The sequence below is a fragment of the Ornithodoros turicata genome, chromosome 4, assembly GCF_037126465.1.
Source record: "Ornithodoros turicata isolate Travis chromosome 4, ASM3712646v1, whole genome shotgun sequence".
Classification (NCBI taxonomy): domain Eukaryota; kingdom Metazoa; phylum Arthropoda; class Arachnida; order Ixodida; family Argasidae; genus Ornithodoros; species Ornithodoros turicata.
This window is the reverse complement of record NC_088204.1, coordinates 52,930,901-52,955,536: the sequence shown is the minus strand read 5'-3', so window position 1 is coordinate 52,955,536 and position 24,636 is coordinate 52,930,901. Positions and strand designations below refer to the sequence as shown.

Genomic DNA, 24,636 nt, shown 5'->3' with positions numbered 1-24,636 from the left:
ACGTCCGTCGGAAAATGTCTGTCTCCCTGGGAGATCCAAATTTCCGGGAAAAGATATCCCCATGACCACCACAGGAAGTTTTGTTCCATTTGGGATGGGTCCCGTTTCGCCTAGATAGGCAATGACAAGCCAATATGGGCCCAATATTGTGTGCTGCTTGGGGCGGCTGGCCTAGTGCCATGCGGCCCGTATTAACAGCCAATATGGAGAAAGAATGAGTATGGTGGATTACATTATCTGGCACAGGAGGAAGCAGTGTTCAGTTAACCAATCTGCGGCTCAGTAATATTTTGACTGGTGACGGGCATTACCTTGTATTACATATTACCTTGTAACGGGCATTACATATTACCTTGTAACGATAAGGCCGTCCTCATGATTTGAATCCTCCCTCTTCCGTACATGTAATATTATCAGTTGTAGAAAAGGTGTCCTCTCGTTCGCGTTTGTCATTTGGCCTTGCTGTTCTTTCCCCTTTCGTAATGAGTCCTTAGTCACTTCCACACATCTAATACCACAAGGATCAGAGTGGGTGAAGGAGACGGATTCTTTTCTAATTTTTCAGTGTCCTGTGATTGTCAACAAAGGGGATGTTATATATCTACCGTGGCATACCCACTTTGGAGTGTCCGTCACCGCACTCTACACTGCAACTGCGGACAATCCAATGTAAGTGCATGCTGAATATTGTATTATTTAAGTTATACTTCATAGAGGGTCCTATTACGAAGTAGTTCTGGTCATGATTTTCTAATTCAGACCAAAATGTTTTCGTGAGAGTTATTCTCTGTAAAAGGATTCTGAACCATTATCCAAAAACAATACTTCCGAAATACGGGGCGTTTTTTTATGTTCTTTACACAATTTTTATTAAAAGGCTATGAGAGAATGAAGCATATAGAAGGTACACGATGGAAATTAATTGTTCAGAGGAAGGAACATACAAAGGGACAGCGCCTCGTACTTTCGTCTTATGTATGTGTGTGTGTGAAAGCAGGAGAGAAAGTAGGAAAGAGTGAGAGAGTGAATGCGTGTCCCGTAAGTGAAGCAAAGGTCCCAGGCAAGTCGTCGGGAATCGGGTTCTAGCGTGGTCGAATTGGCCAACGCGCTGGACCGATAATCGAGAGATGCGTGGTTCAAATCCCGCCGCTGTCTGGCTTTTTCGATGACTCCCATATTTCAGCTGTCCATATACTGTACGGGGTGATCATTTTTACCCGAAACATATTTTTAGGAAAAAGCCAGGCCCAGGAGAGCAACATCGATTTTTGATAGATATAACTTTTGCAGTTGAGTTATATGGTAAGGCGGACATGCTCTCAAAGAAACTATGCAACTACAAGATGCCACGTGCTTTGGAGCGATGGAAATGATTGGAGAAGTGCTAATCTGCTGGCCAGATGAACCGGCTGCTGACCCCGATGCCCTATTTCGTGCCACGGTCGAGCACCAATGGCTGTGTAAGCAGTATCGGCCCAACAAACAACAGACGTCCTGACGACGTCTGTAGGATATCCCATCTTGGACAATGGGATATCCCTGGGAGCAGTGTGAGTATCCCATAGATATCCATGCGACATACAGGAGACGAGGATATGGGCACTGTTTGGACGTCGCAGATATATCCCTGCGATGTCACCTCGGGATATTGGGACAAATGTGGGACGTTTATGAACCGTTATTGTTCTGACTGTTCAAATTCAATATAATGTGCACTTATTTTACTTGATGCATCAGAAGTGACGACGCCCAGGTTTTATTAACGGAAAGTAGCCTACATATAGTATGTTAATTAATGAACGTAAACGTGTTTAAAGGTGCTCTCATCCTGAAAATAGGAGCAGCCCACCAACGTGCGCCCCCCTCCACTCCACCGCGTTCGCGGAGGGAGACCACATAGCGTCTGTTGACGAAGTGGCTGGAGCATACACTGAAATACAAGTTGCAGGGGCACGTTCATTATAAGAGTATTGCTGCGTAACACATTCCTAACGGTGAGGGGGTGCGTCTTTGCAGTTAATTCGTGTATGTGCAGATTCAAGGTATAACCAATAACGTTTCTGACAAGCCTTCCTATCGAGTATTGTGTTTTTAATTCAGGCTATTGTCTATAATGTGCTTACCTGCGGAGTGGAGCTGTAAAAGTGATCGAATTCTGTTGCTCGGCGAGTGTCACGCACAGATAAATACGTTGCATGGCCAGCAGCACGCGAACGATAGAGATATACATATAACGGTTTTACTTGTTCCCCATACCTAGTTAAGGTTCACAGAAGTTTTTGCTTGGTCTCAGCGCAAGAAAAATGTTGCTGACCAAGTAATATGTTAAACATCACATATTTATCCGTATATCTCCAGGCGACGTCCTGGCGACATCCCACTGATGTTCAGTGGTTCAATCAGTGCCCAAAATCTGGTATATACTAGATCTTGCACGCATACCTCGAGGATGCAGGCTTTTCAAACATCCAAAGTGCAATATCCTACAGACGTCCCTGGGACATCAGTTATTTACTAAGTAAAACAAACTCGAATGCTTTTTTTTGGGATATCCCACAGATATCGCATAGATGTCCAGATATTCAGGACGTTCACGATCTTGTAGGGATATCCTAGGGATATTAGTGGTTCACTGGGGGTAGGGAGTGATTACCAACACCGGGAGCGATACCTGCCAGTTTTGGTATTCCGAAGTCGTCTTTAACAATAGGATGCTAGGTATGTTGACTGTCGTTACACTTGGCTGCAGAGTTGAGACGTAGTGGTTGTAGTGCTTAAAGAGCTCGTGTTGTCGGCCTCATAAGGGTGGGCATCTTCAAATGACAAACGCTCTGGGTGAATGTGCGTCCGGGGGCGGGGGGGGGGTAATGGCAGGATCGGCTCGCCGTTGTTGGCCACAGAGAAGTAGGCGTCGTCACGACTCTAGCCAAACAAAAAAGAAGACGGAAGAAAGAAGGACGGACGGGTGGAGGATAGAGGATGAAGTGTGCAGGTGCGTAGAGGCTGCATGAGTTCGTCGGGGGGGGGGGGGGATTTTAGATTAGTCGTTGAGCAAGACCTGCCTTCTGCAGAAAGAGAATAAAGATTCTTGCTTTAGCGGAACGTTCGGCAGAAGAACCACGGGAGTAGAGGATGTCCGGATGTGCGTCCTGGTGGTGGTGGTGATGGTGAAAGGGCTTGCCGTTGTCGGCCTCACGTATGTGGGCAACGTCACGACTGACGCCCTGGGGAAATGTGCGTCCTGGGCCGACTTCTAGGGGAACTGTGCCGACATATGTCTGAAAGCGTCTGAGGAAAACCCAGGAAAAACCCCAGACAGCACAGCCGGCACCGGGATTCGAACCCGGGTACCTCCCAGTCGCCTGCGTCCTGGTGGTGGTGGTGATGGTGGTGATAGGGCTTGCCGTTGTCGGCCTGCGTCCTGGGCTGAACGAGACGCCCCGCTCTCAGCCAATTATGCACCAAGAGGAGAATAACGTGGAATGCCGCTCGTGTTGAAAGCAGACGACGACGACCACGCGTTGACGATGGAAAAAAAAGTCCCAACCGCATGAGGCGTTTCCAGCCGCCGGAAGCTCCCAGAGAAGCAATGAACCACGGAAAATGGGGGCTCCGAAACCACGGGATCAGCACGATCCACTCACAGCGGTCCCGCTGAACGAGCGCGGGAAAAACCGTAGGCGAAGTGCGCATATATGGAGGCCGACCTCCATTCCTAACCTCGCCTTTCCCTTCTCTTCCCTGGGTTGTCGTCCCCCCCCCCCCCCCCAGCGTCACGTGTTTTCCTTCCGCACTCGCTAAGGAACGTACGTGTTTATTTATTTATTTATACTTGATGGGGATCCCATATGGCCGATCCGTATTCGCGTTTGGGCAGCACGAATGCACGGTATGAAAGCAGTTTTACATGAGGTGGTGCAAGCACAAGATGCCTACGAAGATACTCGGGGCTCCTATTGGCATCGGCGACGATTTTTTGGATGTGAAGTGCCCAACGCACACTCGAATCCAAATGCAGCCCCAGATACCTATATGTTGAAACGCATGAGAGCTGAGTGTTGTTGAGAGATTAGGATGGGTTCGGACTAGTTTGAGAATGTGCAAAAGTCATAATTTTGCATTTCGAGACATTTAGCGACATGAGCAATGTTTTGCACCACTGAGAAATTGTATAAAGATCATTTTGAATGAGTTTGGTATCAGCAGTAACTCTATCTGACGATAAATGACACAGTCGTCAGCAAATAGAGGGACGGTACTAGAAAGGGATTGGGGTAGATCATTAATGTATATGAGGAAAAGAAGTGGTCCTAGGACGGATCCTTGAGGTATGCCTGATGAGACAGGGAGAAACTCTGACAAGGTGTCATTAACAAAAACCGCCTGTCTTCTACGTGATAAAAACGCACTGATAAAGTTGAGGGCCGCGGGGTCGAGGTTTAGTGACGCAAGTTTGCATAGAAGTCGAGAGTGGGGAACGGTGTCAAAGGCTTTTCCAAATTCAAAAAAAAACTGCGTGCGCGCTCCGATTGGTCGACAACGGTTTGAAATCGCATTTTGTAGCGCGCATGTGCGTGCAGCGTCCCGGCGGCCGTTTCAGCATAGTTTCGAAATAGCTCGCATCGGTCGGCACGGCGTCCGTCCTCTTGTGTTCCGTGTTTCGGTGATGTTAATCGGCAGAACAGTTTGTGATTCTGCGCGTGTTGTGCTGTTCCTGGACACGACTATTATCCCACGTACAGTCTATCAACTACGGAACTGGAATGCTTTGTGGGCTGGTGCGGTTGGTGCGTGAAGAACGCGTTCGGGCGCCGTCGGATTTTGAGGCCTGACAACAAAGACAGGATTACGATTACGTGCCACACAAGCGCCTTTTCCGCTCTGCAAACAACGAAAGAAGATGATCTTCATAAAACCGGCCGGCAAGGCGTCCTACTCTTGTGTTTCGTGTTTCGGTGATGTCAATCGGCAGAACAGTTTGTAGAAGTGTTCGCTGGTTTATTCATGCGTCGATGTGCTTCAACGTGTGTTGTGCTGTTCCTGGACACGACTATTCTCCCACGAACAGTCTATCAACTCCGGAACTGGAATGGTTCGTGAGTTGGAGCGGTTGGAGTGTGAAGAACAAGCGCGGGCCCCGTCGGATTTCGAGAGCTGTGTTCGTTTTGCTTCAAGTTCGAACTTAGTTACAGTGCGTCAGCAACGAAGTGGACTTTGTATTCACAGTGCATCCATGTATCAGATCTCTGAATCACTGCTTTGTGTCAAATAAATATTTCTTTTAGCCAAAAGAAGCTTCAGTTATTTTGAATATCGGGTAACGGCGGTTGGCGTAAAATCCGGTAGAAGTCGATGGTAGCCAGAACCGGTCGAAAGGTCAGCCAAAGCTAAGGCTCCTGATTGGCCGACTGGCACTGCATAATTTCTACAACGTTGCACTCTCATTGGTCGTGTGCCCAGTGTTGTGTGAATTATCTCAAACTATGGGCTCTATGGGGAGCTGTTGGAGCCTGCCTCAACCGCTAGATCTACAGCGCTCCGCGTCTGAGGGGGGGAGTGATGTGGCGGCCAGTGGACGACGATGAGACGTGCCTCTGGAGGCGCGCGCCACTGCGCCTGCCAGCCAGTTCTACCGGCACCGTCCTAGCGTGAGGCCACGACCATCTGCCCGCTGGGACATTCCATCATCGGCGGTCAGGACTCATGAAGAGGGACACCACTTCCTCTACAATATGACTATAAGTATGTAGAGTGCTTTTCAGTATTTTGGAGCTAATCATGTCAAGGCCTCGTGATGAAGATGACTTCAGGGACTCTATGAGCTTTACAATGCCAGCCGGAAAAATGGAAATAGGTGACATGGTTATATCGCTTACAGGATCAGGTGAAGGAAGGTGCAATGTGGTTTCAACAACAAACACTGAGGCGAAATATCTATTGAGCGTGGCGGCGCTTTCTTCGGCAGGAACACCATCAGCAGAGTCATTTTTCAGTTGAATAACAGAGTCGTAAAGCGGGATTGATAATTTTCCAAAATTTCGGGGGGTTACTATTCAGAAGGGCAGGAAGGGTGGATTTGAAGAAAGCTTCCTTTGCTTCCTTCATAGCTCTCATATATTCGCTTGAAGCTATCGTGTACGCATGCCAAAAAGCTACACTGCAGCGCATCCTAGCTTTTCGATAGGATCGTTTTTTTTTTCTTGTTTGCTAAGCGCTTTAATTGGCGCGTGTACCACGGAGCACTTTCACATGATCGGGTAGTAACCTTTGTCACATAGCACTCTGTTAAGCAGTTTAAGACAGCCTTAAACACTGACCAGTTCTCCTCGACAGAGCGGTGTGACATACCTCAGAAAAACTCTCCAGAAAGTTAGAGTTCCCGGTTTATGGCATCGTAGTTGCCTTTATTATAGTTTCTCATTTCGATGCTTCTAGATTTGTATTCAGCTCGAGGGAGGTTTATAAAACTGTGTATAATCGTGTGATCGCTAAGACCATCGAGAAATGTAAGTGAAGAAAATAACTGGTGATGTTGTAAGCATGAGGTCAAGAATACTCTCACGTGATTCGCAAATGCGCGTTGGTTCTGTAACCAGGTGTTTGAGGTCAAGCGTTAAGCACAATTCACAGAACTCAGAGCTACATGAGTTAAGAGCTTTGGGTTGGTAAACGTTACTCCAGTCAATATCCGGATAGTTAAAATCACCAAGGAGAACAACTTTATGCGCAGGAAAACTGATCCGGACAAATGAGAGTGCATCGTGGAGTTTAGTGACAAAACAGCTATCATCGGGGGGTCGGTAACATACACCGACTAGTACCTTCACATGTTATGGCCCAAGCATACACCAAACCATTTCAATGTCACCAGGCACAGTAATGGGACGCGAACATATTGCACTTTTTACACCGAGCAGAACACCGCCGCCACGCCTGCCAACACGATCATGGCGATACACTTAAAAAATAGACTTCAGAACTCTGTACATTTGGTGTCAGCCAAGTTTCAGTTAAGGCAATGATGTCAGTTTCGGTTGTAAGTAGTAAGGACTGTAATTCATCCCGCTTAGGAAGAATGCTACGGATGTTCGAGAACAGAACGGACATAGGAATGCACAGTGGAGAAATGCGCTCAGAACGCTGTGGTTGCTACACAATGGCTGGAGAAGTACTGTTCCCTTCTGCATCAGCGGCCAGAAAAGAATGTGAGCGCGTAGACAGGACATCGCGGACTTCGTCTGCTGCCTTATCAAATATGTAGCATTTGTTTCCGATTAGTAACTTGTTAAAGCGGAGGCGGAAAGGCTGCCCTTGTTTGTGCCCAAATGCAATAATTTCCTCCTGGCATTTCGGACTGACAGCGTAAAGTCTTCGGATACTAGTGCAGTACCTTTAAGTTTGAATGCATTTCTCAAGATCGCTTCCTGGGCCTTGTAGCTTGAGAATTTTACAATAATCGGACACGTTTTGTATTCTTGGAAACGGCCCACACGGTGTGCCCTTTCAATCGGTTCGGAGTGAACTGTGACACACAAATTGTCGTGGCACATTATCCGCATCTTCTCTTCAGATTCCTTCCACGTTTCATTGCTAGTGTCCGTGATGCCATAAAAAACTTTACTGTCCCTTATAGATATGCCTTCGAGGTCGTCAGTACGGGCCCTCAATGTAGCTATCTACGAAGAAACCGCGGACCTACATGCACGTTCTTTACTTGTGGTGTCCGATTTTGTATTTCCGATATGTCTGACTCGATTCTACCAACACATGAATTAAGTTCGGTTATGGATGCCTTAAATTTATACTGCTCTGTTTGGACTGCCTTCACCTCCCTCAGTAATGTGTCCTGACCTGTGCTTAGTTTCTCAAGCAAGATCATCATAGTATTGAACTGGGTCTCTTGTTCTTTGGATATAGGTCCCGGATTTGACTCAATGTCCCCAGCACACAACAATAACATTCGAACGACAGCAAAACATTCACAAATAATATCAGGGAGCACACATGGGCACGGTAAGAGCAGCAACGTAACACTGTTACTTCTTTTGGAAAATAAGAGGTATGTACCAACCTGAAAAACGTTGCAGTAAAACATTAGCGGTCGTGTTGTAGCGCTCTTTCCGAGCCCAGTGATGTCGACAAACGGAGCATGTCCTTTTAAATGAATCGAAGTAGACGATGGGAGCGCTGCGCCGTTAGGCTCAAGTTGATATGTTGTTATCACATCATCCCACACGTGTAGAGAACAAGAACTGTCGCCGTCCTCGATAACTTTTGGATGAAGAAGATCCCCATGTGCCGGTGTTCCACGTTTGATGCCGCACGAGCGATCATCCAAGGCTGATAACAAATGTGCATCAGACCACGAGCACGCTGACGTGACGACAGATGCGTAAATCAGTAGCAATACTCAGTGGAACCACTGAAAAACGTTGCAGCAAAACATTAGCGGTCGTGTTGTAGCGCTCTTTCCGAGCCCACTGATGTCGACAAACGGAGCATGTCCTTTAAATGAATCGAAATAGACGATGGGGGCGCTGCGCCGTTAGGCTCAAGTTGATATGTTGTTATCACATCATCCCACACGTCTAGAGAACAAGAACTGTCGCCGTCCTCGATAACTTGTGGATGATGAAGATCCCCATGTGCCGATGTTCCACGTTTGATGCCACACGAGCGATCATCCAAGGCAGATAACAAATGTGCATCAGACCACGAGCACGCTGACGTGACGACAGATGCGTAAATCAGTAGCAATACTCAGTGGAACCACTGAAAAACGTTGCAGCAAAACATTAGCGGTCGTGTTGTAGCGCTCTTTCCGAGCCCACTGATGTCGACAAACGGAGCATGTCCTTTAAATGAATCGAAATAGACGATGGGGGCGCTGCGCCGTTAGGCTCAAGTTGATATGTTGTTATCACATCATCCCACACGTCTAGAGAACAAGAACTGTCGCCGTCCTCGATAACTTGTGGATGATGAAGATCCCCATGTGCCGATGTTCCACGTTTGATGCCACACGAGCGATCATCTAAGGCTGATAACAAATGTGCATCAGACCACGAGCACGCTGACATGACGACAGATGTGTAAATCAGTAGCAGTACTCCGTGGAACCACTGAAAAACGTTGCAGTAAAACATTAGCGGTCGTGTTGTAGCGCTCTCTCCGAGCCCACTGATGTCGACAAATGGAGCATGTCCTTTTAAATGAATCGAAGTAGACGATGGGGGCGCTGCGCCGTTAGGCTCAAGTTGATATGTTGTTATCACATCATCCCACACGTGTAGAGAACAAGAACTGTCGCCGTCTTCGATAACTTGTGGATGAAGAGATCTCCATGTGCCGGTGTTCCACGTGTGATGCCGCACGAGCGATCATCCAAGACTGATAACAAATGTGCATCAGACCACGAGTACGCTGACGTGACGACATATGCGTAAATCAGTAGCAGTACTCCGGTTGATAGAGCAAGTTTATTTAACTTCACGAATTGTTTCGAAAAAGTTGGACTGTATATGTATTCTCCGGGAGATTGAGCAGCCACTATGAGGCAGCTCCATGAACTGCCCCTTGTGTGGACACGTCGGGATGTGCCGCTATACAGTTGCACGCAAATGTGTAGAGAAGCAGTATTTCTTTCTTTTGCAACATGTCTTGTGGACGTAGTAACACGTAGCTTCATTGGAGCTGCAGGTGATTCGACACAAAACAGCAGTTCAAAAGATAATCGCACTTTGCATATCCAATATGTACAGGCGAAGTTTTCAAAAGCAGCTGTGCCAGGTGTGTCATTGTTGCCAGCGGCTTCCGGAGCACTAAAAAAATAAAATAAAGAATAAGTAGTAATAGGGGGTATCGAGGGAGACCAGATGTCAGTACGTTCCATAGGTGTCTGGTTCGAACCCCACAGCGTCTGGGACACCGTCGCGTGTGCGGAGGGCGCGGCGCCTGTGCGGAGGGTTGTCCGCGAGCTTATCGGCGAGGGGAGGGCTGCGTGTGCGTTTGCCCTCTCACATTTTTCAGCCTGGGCCAACTTCTTTGGTCATTTTTCAATCTGCGCCGACTTTTTTCGCGACTTTTTCCCGTGCGCGACAGGCGGCGCTTGGGTGGAGGGCTGCTGTGGTGGGCGGAGCGTGGCCGGAGGGTTGCGTGAGCGCTTACTTGCTCACATTTTTCAGCCTGGGCCGACTTCTTTCATCATTTTTCAATCTGTGTCGACTTCAATCGCAATTTTTTTCCCGCTACAGCAGGTGTGCAGTAGGCGATTTACATGCAAAGGATAGCCATACACAAAAGTACAAGTGAAAATATATTTATTAAAGTCAATAGTGTCAGGAATTATGTTATGACTCCGTGTGAAGGAGAAAAACTCAGCCAAAAAATCTGATGCAATAACATTGCAGGGGTATTTTATTAGTGATAATCACGCAAGTTTTCAATTAAGCAGAAGGAGTAGCACGTTTTAATCAAAGAAGACATTTTTAATCAATACGATTACAATCAAAATTAAAAGTTTTATTATATAATCATTATACGTGACCACCATAGTGGAGGTTTAATTACAAAGTTCTGATATCTAACTTCAAGAACAATAGCTGGGCCGACTTCTCTAGCGATTTATTATTTTTTTTTTCAGCGCGCGGTGAGTGGTGCGCAGGTGAGGGGCTGTCCGGGTGCTTACTAGCAGGTCGACGGTGCGCCCTGGGCCGACTTCTTTGGCGATTTTTCCGCATGGGCCGACTTCTCTAGCGATTTTTTTTCAGCGCGCGGTGGGTGGCGCGCAGGTGAGGGGCTGTCCGTGTGCTTACCAGCGGGTTGAAGAGCTGAGCGTACACTTATGATTGTACACACTGGACTGACTTCTTTGGCTATTTTTCAGCCTGGGCCGAATTCGTTCGCATTTTTTTCATGCGGCGCGCAAGTAGGGGCATGCACACTGACAACATCGGACCACATCTTTGGCGATTTTTCACCCTGGGACGACTTCGCTCGCAATTTTTGTCAGGTGGTGCGTGTATCAAAATTAAGTTTTATTATAAAAAGTCTAACACGAGCAACCTAGCGGAGTTTTAATTACAAAGTTCTAATATGTAACTTCAAGAACAATAGATAATATTCCATTATGACACATTTAATCAAAGAAGATATTTTTAATCACTATGATTACAATCAAAATTAAAAGTTTTATTATAAAAAGTCTAACATTATTATATGTGAGCACCATAGCAGAGTTTTATTTACAAATTTCTAATAGGTATAGTTAATTGTGAACAGCAGAGAACCTGGAAGACCATGAGACACGAACACGAGAGGAAATAAAATCTATAACAATACATTGGTTAATCAAAAACAACAGAGGAGGAGACTATCATTTTTAACTATCATAAAATCATCCTCGTGACTTCCTCATACAATTTTCATTCTAAGAGACACTACAAACCTTACTTTGTTTTATGAATTCAACACAGAAAATATATTAAAAAATGAACTTCACCACATAGCACGCTCCTAGCCAACAATCAGCTCTAATAATATCTGCCCTGATTTGTTGAAGACGGGAGGCGTACACCTGACAGTTATGAACATTCTCGAGCGCAATAGGAAAGATTATTCCAACATTAGACAATTAATCATTTTCTTATTAAGTAAACAGCATAGACATACGGAAATAATGGCAGAAAAACACTTTGAACAGCACATGATGAATAATTTAATACAGCACAGAGCTAACGCTGAATAGCAGAGAAACAATCTAAACGGTGCATCTGCCAACGTGTAAACAACAGACAGGAAAATATTACTGAAACAAGATCAACAGCTAATAGAGAGCCAAAATCCAACACGTAAACAAAGAGGTACACAAAGGATAAAAAGTTGAAGAACAATCTAACAAAACAAGAAACATGCATGGATGAATAGCAGAGAAACACTCTAAACGGTGCATCTAGCAACGGTAAACAACAGATACATGCAGGAAAATAATTGAAAAAGAATCAATCAAAACGATAAACATGCACGGATGAATAGCAGAGAAACGCTTTGAACGATGCATCTGCCAACATGTAAACAACACACAGGAAACTAATAGCAAACATTACAATTTGAAATAATATATCTTTTCAAATATCATAAAATGAACCTAGCGAGCTAACAATATAGAATTTTCATCCTACTCAGGCACTATAAGCATTACCTTGACAGAGGTATCCAAACACGCAGCACAACTAAGCTTTCCACTATACAACCAGACTGGAGCCCGGCGGGGTCACTCTTTCCTTCTATGCAGCCTGGTGGGGTCACTCTCTCCATCTATACAGCCCAGAGTGTGGAACCTGTTGTCCATCTGTGGGTGGGGAAATCCTCTCTCTTTTTCACATTCTTTTCTCCAAAAGGAAATATTCTTAGGATCGGTGTACAGAGACGAATTTCGTATTGATCGCAAATAGACATTGCAATTATTCAACTCTCAAGAACACAATAAGAACTCTATCAAAAACAATACAACACAAAAAATCTAAGAATATACTTTCTAAGCAAACGAGAAAATATTATCGGCGCAAACAATACTAAACGGGAAACGTTGCATTTAATGTATTTCAGATCAGACACAACTATTAGGCAATCATTATTCTCAACTTACAAAATATCAATCGAGTGAAAGTCAAGTTTATTCAGTGATAGAAACAATACTCACCCGAAAACGAGAATCAAATTTAATTACGTCGTTTTATGTTAACTTTGCAATACATGCAGAAGCCGCAAACAAGTCATCTGAAATGCAAATTATTGTGTTTGCTATAGCGGAAATCAACGCACACAACTTAAAAATACATTCCCAACTAGTAGAATATTTTTATTAATATCAATCGAGTGATCATCTGAAACAAAGTCAAAAGCAGTAATTAATTTAGGCAAATATTTTTCGTAATCACACAGCGCAAATATACATCACAGAAACATGTCCTTTTTCATTCAGAACTCACTAGTGGAAACAATGTGAGAGAGGGAAGCTGAGTTCCCGCACACTTTCGTTAAGGTTACACCCGCAGGGAGTAGGGGAATCCAACAACGGTCTTGGTATACAAAGCCATAAACTCGCTCCTACAAGTCAAGTTAGGGAAGGAGGGGCTCTAGCGCTGTCTTGTACATAGAATCACTGAAAGCACACATTTTTTTCATTACGCATCACATCTTTTTTGTAAATTGACTTTCATAATTCTAACGTCAGGTGGAAGATTATGAACCTGATAATAAAATTTTAATAAATAAAATTAGCACCAATATGATTTAATTAAATGTCGAGGCGCACTACAAAACAGAACAGACAACTGATATACATTGAAGAGATGGACAGATTTTGTACTCGTTACCATTCGTCATGGGAGGACCTGATAAAAAGTTGCTTCGAAAAGGAGGAGCCGCGAAACGATTCATTTATCGCTGCATTTCAATACGTCCTAGACATGGTCGTATTCGGAGATATGGTGCAAATTATGGAATTCAAGATGCGAGAACTTGTATGTCGAATCTACAATAGTTATAAAAATATTTGCACGTCAACATCTGAAGGACCATTTGGATTGATGGTGGAGTTTTTGAGGTTTGCTAACGAAGAATTGAAATACACTAAACCAAACGTAATTGTAATCATTGCAATGGGCATTGCATTAATCAAGAAAGCAATCAGATCAAATTATCATATACAAGCAGTCTATATCGCACGATTCATTACGGATTTGTTGAAATTACCCCTAACGGTTGAAATGAAAAGTACATAAAAAATCTTATCACGTGGTATATTCCACCCTAGAACCCCTACACATTTATTTTATTCTACCAGTCAAGGATGTCGAATGAACAGAAGTTCAATATTGTCGTGCAAGGTCTGATGTATCATCACTTGTTGAAACTCAACAAACATATCAATTGCGGTGGGCCACCGGACGATTTTCATCTAATACACTCTTGTACGCCATTCAAGAATCTTCATACAAAGAAAGGAAGCATCAATAAGAGACTGCAAGGTCGTCGCAACAAAGTGCAAGTTGTTGAAGCAATACAAACACGGCGACAACATATCACCTGCGTTAATCAACGCTGGATTGAAGCGCCCAATAATCAGAATAAATTACTTGACGTCTCCGGAATTCATCAATCAAGACAACAAACGAAAACTTCGGAGTTTGGAATAGAATTGTAATTTATCGAAATAAACAAGTGTATAATAGAAATAATAATTGTATTCTTTGTCATCATTGTAATGTATTCTACACAGCGCAACGAAAACAGCTTACGAACAGGTTGAAGATTGCTAAGGAGACACTACGTACAAGGATCTTCGCATGGAATCAGCGCTGGCAATCAAAGAGATTTTTACACGACCACACTCTATACAACACCGACGCCCGAAGGAAAGAATTGTAGAAGAATCCATAATAGAAATTTAGAGGCATGTTACATCAATCTTTGCTTACAAAGAGGATCACTAATATTTTGCGAAAGCTTATTTTACGAATTAAATTGCACAGTGTATATATTTTCTCAAACTATTGGACAGTTGACAATACTATATTGAAAGGAATCTATTATCAAATGACGCGAAGGTGGAGTCTACAATTCTAATCATCATAACATGCGGCACACAATTCCAATAAGATTTTGGGAGAATCGAATCACACAACTGTCATCAGAAATGTTTAATTGCTATACAATGAAGATGAGCACTATGCATAAGATATGTAATTATAATAAGTAAATATTCCTTTTGCAAACTTAACCAATGCAGCACACATAAACGTAGCTTCAATTCACAGAATGTACCCGAGGTTTTTAATTAGCCATACTGAAAAACTATGAGTCTATTCGATATGTCACGGCATATGAGGCACTACAATTGGAAGGACATACATTAATTTTAGAAGATTTTAGCTCATAATGAATGAAAACGCAATCTCCAACACCAAAGGTTCGTGTTTAAATTTTCAAAGTCAAAACTGTACACTCTTTCTTACACTTTTTTTTTAGGATGTAGATTAAAAAGCTGTCTATATAGTCACACATTGTATACAAGATATTTGTTTGTACATTAATTGATAAAATTTATCAGATCACATTCCGGAGCAGTGGAGACTATCAGTAAGTGTTTAATTAAAATTTGAACTGCTACCGCAATTTACGAACTGAGTTGTAGAAAGCATAATTTCACAGCTTTAGCTGGCTCACTTTGATACGCGAAGGTTTTAAGAACTTTTCAAAGTCAAGAAGAATTTTCAAAGTCAAAACTGTACACTCTTTCTTACAATTTTTTTTAAGATGTAGATTAAAAAGCCACGACGTGGATAGTAAAAGTTACGAATATTTTTCGAACAAAATTTACTTAAAACTCGGAGAAAGGGTCACCCGCGTCGACGAACCCGTTTCCGTAAGAAAGCAACACGCTCGCGTGGGATGCCGCGTTAACGCGTTGGGCGCCGAATCGCGTTCGGTTTCGGAAGGGTGTCTGGGAAACTCTGCCCGGCGCGTTGCTGAAACGCATTCGACGACGCGGGTGACCCTTTCTCCGAGTTTTAAGTAAATTTTGTTCGAAAAATATTCGTAACTTTTACTATCCACGTCGTGGCTTTTTAATCTACATCTTAAAAAAAAATTGTAAGAAAGAGTGTACAGTTTTGACTTTGAAAATTCTTCTTGACTTTGAAAAGTTCTTAAAACCTTCGCGTATCAAAGTGAGCCAGCTAAAGCTGTGAAATTACGCTTTCTACAACTCAGTTCGTAAATTGCGGTAGCAGTTCAAATTTTAATTAAACACTTACTGATAGTCTCCACTGCTCCGGAATGTGATCTGATAAATTTTATCAATTAATGTACAAACAAATATCTTGTATACAATGTGTGACTATATAGACAGCTTTTTAATCTACATCCTAAAAAAAAATTGTAAGAAAGAGTGTACAGTTTTGACTTTGAAAATTTAAACACGAACCTTTGGTGTTGGAGATTGCGTTTTCATTCATTATGAGCTAAAATCTTCTAAAATTAATGTATGTCCTTCCAATTGTAGTGCCTCATATGCCGTGACATATCGAATAGACTCATAGTTTTTCAGTATGGCTAATTAAAAACCTCGGGTACATTCTGTGAATTGAAGCTACGTTTATGTGTGCTGCATTGGTTAAGTTTGCAAAAGGAATATTTACTTATTATAATTACATATCTTATGCATAGTGCTCATCTTCATTGTATAGCAATTAAACATTTCTGATGACAGTTGTGTGATTCGATTCTCCCAAAATCTTATTGGAATTGTGTGCCGCATGTTATGATGATTAGAATTGTAGACTCCACCTTCGCGTCATTTGATGATAGATTCCTTTCAATATAGTATTGTCAACTGTCCAATAGTTTGAGAAAATATATACACTGTGCAATTTAATTCGTAAAATAAGCTTTCGCAAAATATTAGTGATCCTCTTTGTAAGCAAAGATTGATGTAACATGCCTCTAAATTTCTATTATGGATTCTTCTACAATTCTTTCCTTCGGGCGTCGGTGTTGTGTAGAGTGTGGTCGTGTAAAAATCTCTTTGATTGCCAGCGCTGATTCCATGCGAAGATCCTTGTACGTAGTGTCTCCTTAGCAATCTTCAACCTGTTCATAAGCTGTTTTCGTTGCGCTGTGTAGAATACATTACAATGATGACAAAGAATACAATTATTATTTCTATTATACACTTGTTTATTTCGATAAATTACAATTCTATTCCAAACTCCGAAGTTTTCGTTTGTTGTCTTGATTGATGAATTCCGGAGACGTCAAGTAATTTATTCTGATTATTGGGCGCTTCAATCCAGCGTTGATTAACGCAGGTGATATGTTGTCGCCGTGTTTGTATTGCTTCAACAACTTGCACTTTGTTGCGACGACCTTGCAGTCTCTTATTGATGCTTCCTTTCTTTGTATGAAGATTCTTGAATGGCGTACAAGAGTGTATTAGATGAAAATCGTCCGGTGGCCCACCGCAATTGATATGTTTGTTGAGTTTCAACAAGTGATGATACATCAGACCTTGCACGACAATATTGAACTTCTGTTCATTCGACATCCTTGACTGGTAGAATAAAATAAATGTGTAGGGGTTCTAGGGTGGAATATACCACGTGATAAGATTTTTTATGTACTTTTCATTTCAACCGTTAGGGGTAATTTCAACAAATCCGTAATGAATCGTGCGATATAGACTGCTTGTATATGATAATTTGATCTGATTGCTTTCTTGATTAATGCAATGCCCATTGCAATGATTACAATTACGTTTGGTTTAGTGTATTTCAATTCTTCGTTAGCAAACCTCAAAAACTCCACCATCAATCCAAATGGTCCTTCAGATGTTGACGTGCAAATATTTTTATAACTATTGTAGATTCGACATACAAGTTCTCGCATCTTGAATTCCATAATTTGCACCATATCTCCGAATACGACCATGTCTAGGACGTATTGAAATGCAGCGATAAATGAATCGTTTCGCGGCTCCTCCTTTTCGAAGCAACTTTTTATCAGGTCCTCCCATGACGAATGGTAACGAGTACAAAATCTGTCCATCTCTTCAATGTATATCAGTTGTCTGTTCTGTTTTGTAGTGCGCCTCGACATTTAATTAAATCATATTGGTGCTAATTTTATTTATTAAAATTTTATTATCAGGTTCATAATCTTCCACCTGACGTTAGAATTATGAAAGTCAATTTACAAAAAAGATGTGATGCGTAATGAAAAAAATGTGTGCTTTCAGTGATTCTATGTACAAGACAGCGCTAGAGCCCCTCCTTCCCTAACTTGACTTGTAGGAGCGAGTTTATGGCTTTGTATACCAAGACCGTTGTTGGATTCCCCTACTCCCTGCGGGTGTAACCTTAACGAAAGTGTGCGGGAACTCAGCTTCCCTCTCTCACATTGTTTCCACTAGTGAGTTCTGAATGAAAAAGGACATGTTTCTGTGATGTATATTTGCGCTGTGTGATTACGAAAAATATTTGCCTAAATTAATTACTGCTTTTGACTTTGTTTCAGATGATCACTCGATTGATATTAATAAAAATATTCTACTAGTTGGGAATGTATTTTTAAGTTGTGTGCGTTGATTTCCGCTATAGCAAACACAATAATTTGCATTTCAGATGACTTGTTTGCGGCTTCTGCATGTATTGCAAAGTTAACATAAAACGACGTAATTAAATTTGATTCTCGTTTTCGAGTGAGTATTGTTTCTATCACTGAATAAACTTGACTTTCACTCAATTGATATTTTGTAAGTTGAGAATAATGATTGCCTAATAGTTGTGTAGGATCTGAAATACATTAAATGCAACGTTTCCCGTTTAGTATTGTTTGCGCCGATAATATTTTCTCGTTTGCTTAGAAAGTATATTCTTAGATTTTTTGTGTTGTATTGTTTTTGATAGAGTTCTTATTGTGTTCTTGAGAGTTGAATAATTGCAATGTCTATTTGCGATCAATACAAAATTCGTCTCTGTACACCGATCCTAAGAATATTTCCTTTTGGAGAAAAGAATGTGAAAAAGAGAGAGGATTTCCCCACCCACAGATGGACAACAGGTTCCACACTCTGGGCTGTATAGATGGAGAGAGTGACCCCACCAGGCTGCATAGAAGGAAAGAGTGACCCCGCCGGGCTCCAGTCTGGTTGTATAGTGGAAAGCTTAGTTGTGCTGCGTGTTTGGATACCTCTGTCAAGGTAATGCTTATAGTGCCTGAGTAGGATGAAAATTCTATATTGTTAGCTCGCTAGGTTGATTTTATGATATTTGAAAAGATATATTATTTCAAATTGTAATGTTTGCTATTAGTTTCCTGTGTGTTGTTTACATGTTGGCAGATGCATCGTTCAAAGCGTTTCTCTGCTATTCATCCGTGCATGTTTATCGTTTTGATTGATTCTTTTTCAGTTATTTTCCTGCATGTGTATGTTGTTTACCGTTGGTAGATGCACCGTTTAGAGTGTTTCTCTGCTATTCATCCATGCATGTTTCTTGTTTTGTTAGATTGTTCTTCAACTATTTATCCTTTGTGTACCTCTTTGTTTACGTGTTGGATTTTGGCTCTCTATTAGCTGTTGATCTTGTTTCAGTAATATTTTCCTGTCTGTTGTTTACACGTTGGCAGATGCACCGTTTAGATTGTTTCTCTGCTATTCAGCGTTAGCTCTGTGCTGTATTAAATTATTCATCATGTGCTGTTCAAAGTGTTTTTCTGCCATTCATCCGTGCATGTTGATCGTTTTGATAGATTATTTTCCATTTATTTTCCTGCATGTGTCTGTTGTTTATGTGATGTGTTCTGGTTATCTATTAGCTGTTGATCGTTTTTCTCATTATTTCCGTATGTCTATGCTGTTTACTTAATAAGAAAATGATTAATTGTGTAATGTTGGAATAATCTTCCCTATTGCGCTCGAGAATGTTCATAACTGTCAGGTGTACGCCTCCCGTCTTCAACAAATCAGGGCAGATATTATTAGAGCTGATTGTTGGCTAGGAGCGTGCTATGTGGTGAAGTTCATTTTTTAATATATTTTCTGTGTTGAATTCATAAAACAAAGTAAGGTTTGTAGTGTCTCTTAGAATGAAAATTGTATGATGAAGTCACGAGGATGATTTTATGATAGTTAAAAATGAGTCTCCTCCTCTGTTGTTTTTGATTAACCAATGTATTGTTATAGATTTTATTTCCTCTCGTGTTCGTGTCTCATGGTCTTCCAGGTTCTCTGCTGTTCACAATTAACTATACCTATTAGAAATTTGTAAATAAAACTCTGCTATGGTGCTCACATATAATAATGTTAGACTTTTTATAATAAAACTTTTAATTTTGATTGTAATCATAGTGATTAAAAATATCTTCTTTGATTAAATGTGTCATAATGGAATATTATCTATTGTTCTTGAAGTTACATATTAGAACTTTGTAATTAAAACTCCGCTAGGTTGCTCGTGTTAGACTTTTTATAATAAAACTTAATTTTGATACACGCACCACCTGACAAAAATTGCGAACGAAGTCGTCCCAGGGTGAAAAATCGCCAAAGATGTGGTCTGATGTTGTCAGTGTGCATGCCCCTACTTGCGCGCCGCATGAAAAAAATGCGAACGAATTCGGCCCAGGCTGAAAAATAGCCAAAGAAGTCAGTCCAGTGTGTACAATCATAAGTGTACGCTCAGCTCTTCAACCCGCTGGTAAGCACACGGACAGCCCCTCACCTGCGCGCCACCCACCGCGCGCTGAAAAAAAATCGCTAGAGAAGTCGGCCCATGCGGAAAAATCGCCAAAGAAGTCGGCCCAGGGCGCACCGTCGACCTGCTAGTAAGCACCCGGACAGCCCCTCACCTGCGCGCCACTCACCGCGCGCTGAAAAAATAATAATAAATCGCTAGAGAAGTCGGTCCAGCTATTGTTCTTGAAGTTACATATCAGAACTTTGTAATTAAACCTCCACTATGGTGGTCACGTATAATGATTATATAATAAAACTTTTAATTTTGATTGTAATCGTATTGATTAAAAATGTCTTCTTTGATTAAAATGTGCTACTCCTTCTGCTTAATTGAAAACTTGCGTGATTATCACTAATAAAATACCCCTGCAATGTTATTGCATCAGATTTTTGAGCTGAGTTTATCTCCTTCACACGGAGTCATAACATAATTCCTGACACTATTGACTTTAATAAATATATTTTCACTTGTACTTTTGTGTATGGCTATCCTTTGCATGTAAATCGCCTACTGCACACCTGCTCTAGCGGGAAAAAAATTGCGATTGAAGTCGACACAGATTGAAAAATGATGAAAGAAGTCGGCCCAGGCTGAAAAATGTGAGCAAGTAAGCGCTCACGCAACCCTCCGGCCACGCTCCGCCCACCGCAGCAGCCCTCCACCCAAGCGCCGCCTGTCGCGCACGGGAAAAAGTCGCGAAAAAAGTCGGCGCAGATTGAAAAATGACCAAAGAAGTTGGCCCAGGCTGAAAAATGTGAGAGGGCAAACGCACACGCAGCCCTCCCCTCGCCGATAAGCTCGCGGACAACCCTCCGCACAGGCGCCGCGCCCTCCGCACACGCGACGGTGTCCCAGACGCTGTGGGGTTCGAACCAGACACCTATGGAACGTACTGACATCTGGTCTCCCTCGATACCCCCTATTACTACTAGAATAATGTATTGATGATGCGGAACCGAAAATTACTGTGATGAACAGGCAATTGATGTTAATTTCGTATTTGAACAGCAAAGCTACAAGTGTCAGAAATGTTCGTGGATCACAGTGAATGAACGGCTGTGACGTGAGGGGCAAGTAGCGTAAGAGGCACATATAATTTGATTAGCGGCATATCCTAAACGCACGGAGTCGGCCAATTACGCCGGCAAGTTGCCAGCAATTTACGGAACCGCACCACATTGTGAAGCACATCTGACGTCACAGAATGACTTGTAAATGCTGTAGGGCAAGATGGGCAAAACGAGACACGGGGCAAGATGCGACCGTTTTTGCTTGACGCCGCCTGTCTCAGAGACTCCTTGCTCCATGTGCTTGAAACGTTACTCATAGGTGGATCTGCATGCCCTCTTTATTGCAAGTGAGAATTATCCGGATTGGTGTTGAAGAGAAAAAAAATCGTTTACGTCCGCCTGGAATGTGGAGGTCCGCAAAAAAGCGCGATTTTCTGTAGTCCTTTTTCTTGTCAGCTGTGCAGCAGCGTATCGCAGGTTTATTCTGTCAATGTAAGTCCACATGCTATTTGTTTGTTCATTCATCTAAATACATGCAAAATATGGACACTCTTGGTTATCCCGTGTTTACTGAAAGATTAATGCATCCGATGATATGCACGGGGCAAACGCGGCAACTTAATGTAATTTAAATTTAATGTAATTTAGAAGCTATTAAGTCAACTGTTAGGTGGGTTAATGCTTGTTCCTCACAGATTCCCTGTTTTTGGCATATTGCCTGTGATTTTCCAGCAAATTTTCCTGTTTCATAGGATATTTCCAGCAAAGCAGAAGCGCACTCAACACCGAGCGACCAGCGACACATCAGACTGGCGTGCTTTGTTTGCAAAGCACGGTAGAAGGAAATAGCACCGCGGTTCTGTGTGGTTTTATTGTGCATCATGTGGCCGGTGGCTCAAAGAGGCTGTGTAGATGCTTGGATTGCAAAAAAACTAATTTGTAAAGTGCATTACCACGGTGTGTCTCATCTTGCCCCGACGGTTGGGGCAAGATGACACAATCTGCATTTTTTTATTTCCTGTAACAACATCATGTGGAACATTAAAAACGCAGCCAAAGTATCACTATGTTCAATACACTTCACTGCTGCTGCAAGTGTGCCGCGATTCGCCTGTCACAGCAGTTCCATCCTTCCATGTGCAGCTTGGATCTACCCCGGCGCCGACAGCGCCGGCTGCTGCGTGGTGTACTTCTATGTCCGTATTCACCAGCCGACTTGAACCGTTGGTTTAGTGACGCCGGGTTTAAATCGATCACGTGATCTCTCCTACTATGAAGAGCGGTTGACCAAAGGGTTGACCACAACGCATGCGCACTATTGGCATTGTCATGAGGTGGTTGAGGGGAGGGAGAAAGTAGCTGACGACAGGACTGCGAAGAGGAAGGCTCCCGTTTGCTTTTTGATTATGAAGTTGTTAAGAGGCAATACCAGTCGGGGAGCAACTTCGATGCGCGATTTTCCCGACACTATATGGCACCACGCTCGCCGTGCCTTATCACGCCGTTCGCCTCCAGCTCCGAAATAATCCCCATTGTGCATGATTGAGGTCGCGAGTTTAAGGCGGCACGCTCCCCTGCGCTGTTTGTCGAGAGGTAAAGTGTCGGACTTTGAGAGGAAAGGTCCGCAGTTCGATTCGGGACATTCACGTATTTTTGCTTGTCTCCTATTGCTATATGGTTACTTTGTTATTTTTATTTTGTTGTTATATATTTATGATATAATTATTCTTTTCACAAGTCACTGGCGTCTGTACTAACTGATTATAGATTTTTTTAGTTGGTGTTCGTACTGTTGTACTTGTGCATACTTGCTATATGCCGACGTACAAATGTGATCGGGTAGTATGGATGGTGATATGTTCCATACGTACACAGATGGTATTATTAACCAAGGCTGCCAGCACTGAGTCTGACCGTCGATTACCAATTAAAGAAGTCAGGCGATGACCACGGAAACGTTACTTCATATGCTATCAAAGCTCTCCCGCGATGTCGATATCTCGGAGGCTCTCAACTGGATGTACTAACGGCTGTATATTAGGGTATAAACATTGCCTGCACATCGCGCTTACAATGCCGATCTGGAAAACCTAGTGCTCGAAAACATTATTTTGTGCTTGCACTTGTCTACACGCAATTTACCTTGATAGTACCTCTATTATTCATGCAAAAACGACATTTTGGTATGTATATTTCTGGTATGTAAGTATTATCAAATATCTGATTCATTTTCAAGGCGTTGGTGCAAAATACTTTTCAAAATATCCGTCGCAAAATAGATTGCTTATTATTACCCGGAAACTTCAGTAACATATTTTAAAGGCTCCCTTCCCCCCGTTTGCCCTTCATTTTCTTTCACATTACGCCAGCCCAGAAAAATGATGTCAGTCGACAATCCCCAGTGACAGGGGACCCCCTTTTGTCTCGGCAGTTTACCAAACCGTACAAAGGAGGTGAAGGGCGATAAAGGATTTGGGTCGACACACAGGAAACCAGCCAAGGAAGATATGGAAAGGTCGAGTGGCGAGGCCTCGCAGCGGGAGTCGCGATATACCTAACAGAGGCTGTTTTCGTTTTTTTTTTCGTACGTGAGGCTCGGCGAGCGTTGGCACAAGAGGAGTCAGCTCTAGGACTACCCTACCAAGACATCCTGCCAGTGTTAAAGAGAGCTGTCTGCACACAGTGGCAGCAGGAGTGGGACATGGAAGAAAATAACAAGCTACACCTCACACAGCCACATGTTTCCCCCCCGCATCGGACTGAACACATCAACAGATCATCCGAAGTTCTTTACGCGAGATTGAGGATTGGACACACATGGCTTACGCATCACCACCTACTCAGAGGTCAGGATCCGCCAGCTTGTGCGCACTGCGGTGACAGCTTGACTGTCTTGCACGTACTGGCATCCTGCCCTCACTTCGAACACCAACGCTAACAGTATTTCACCGCATTCTACAGATACCATGTCCCACTCCACCCAGCCCTTCTACTGGGTGACACTCCTCTTGTGCCGTTTGATAACGTCATTAAATTTCTGACCACATGTGGGTTTCTTAGTCAGATGTAGATGATAAGCATTGCTCCGCTTTTATCCAATATCACTGAACTCATGTAAATATCTCATTGTCACACTTTTGTCACACATTGTCACACTAGCTTGCTTGTTGTCGTCATCCTCTTCTCTCTCTTATCCTCGTCAATCTCATCGCTCATACCTGTAGATAGATTTTAACTACCACACACTCTCTCTCACATCATCTTTCCCATAATCATCTCCGACACGCTCACCATGGTTTTGGCGCTCTATGGCCTTTGTTGCCTTTGTG

At 42.8% G+C, this 24,636-nt stretch overlaps 1 protein-coding gene across 1 annotated transcript in view; it reads left to right on the top strand.

Annotated features, from left to right (window-relative positions):
• LOC135393178 (uncharacterized) overlaps window positions 1-24,636 on the top strand; it is a 282,577-nt gene that overhangs the window by 46,909 nt on the left and 211,032 nt on the right. Inside the window, exon 2 of the mRNA XM_064623683.1 lies at window positions 566-669. Within this exon, the coding sequence (XP_064479753.1) occupies window positions 566-669 (104 nt within the window). The remainder of the gene's footprint in view (window positions 1-565; window positions 670-24,636) is intronic.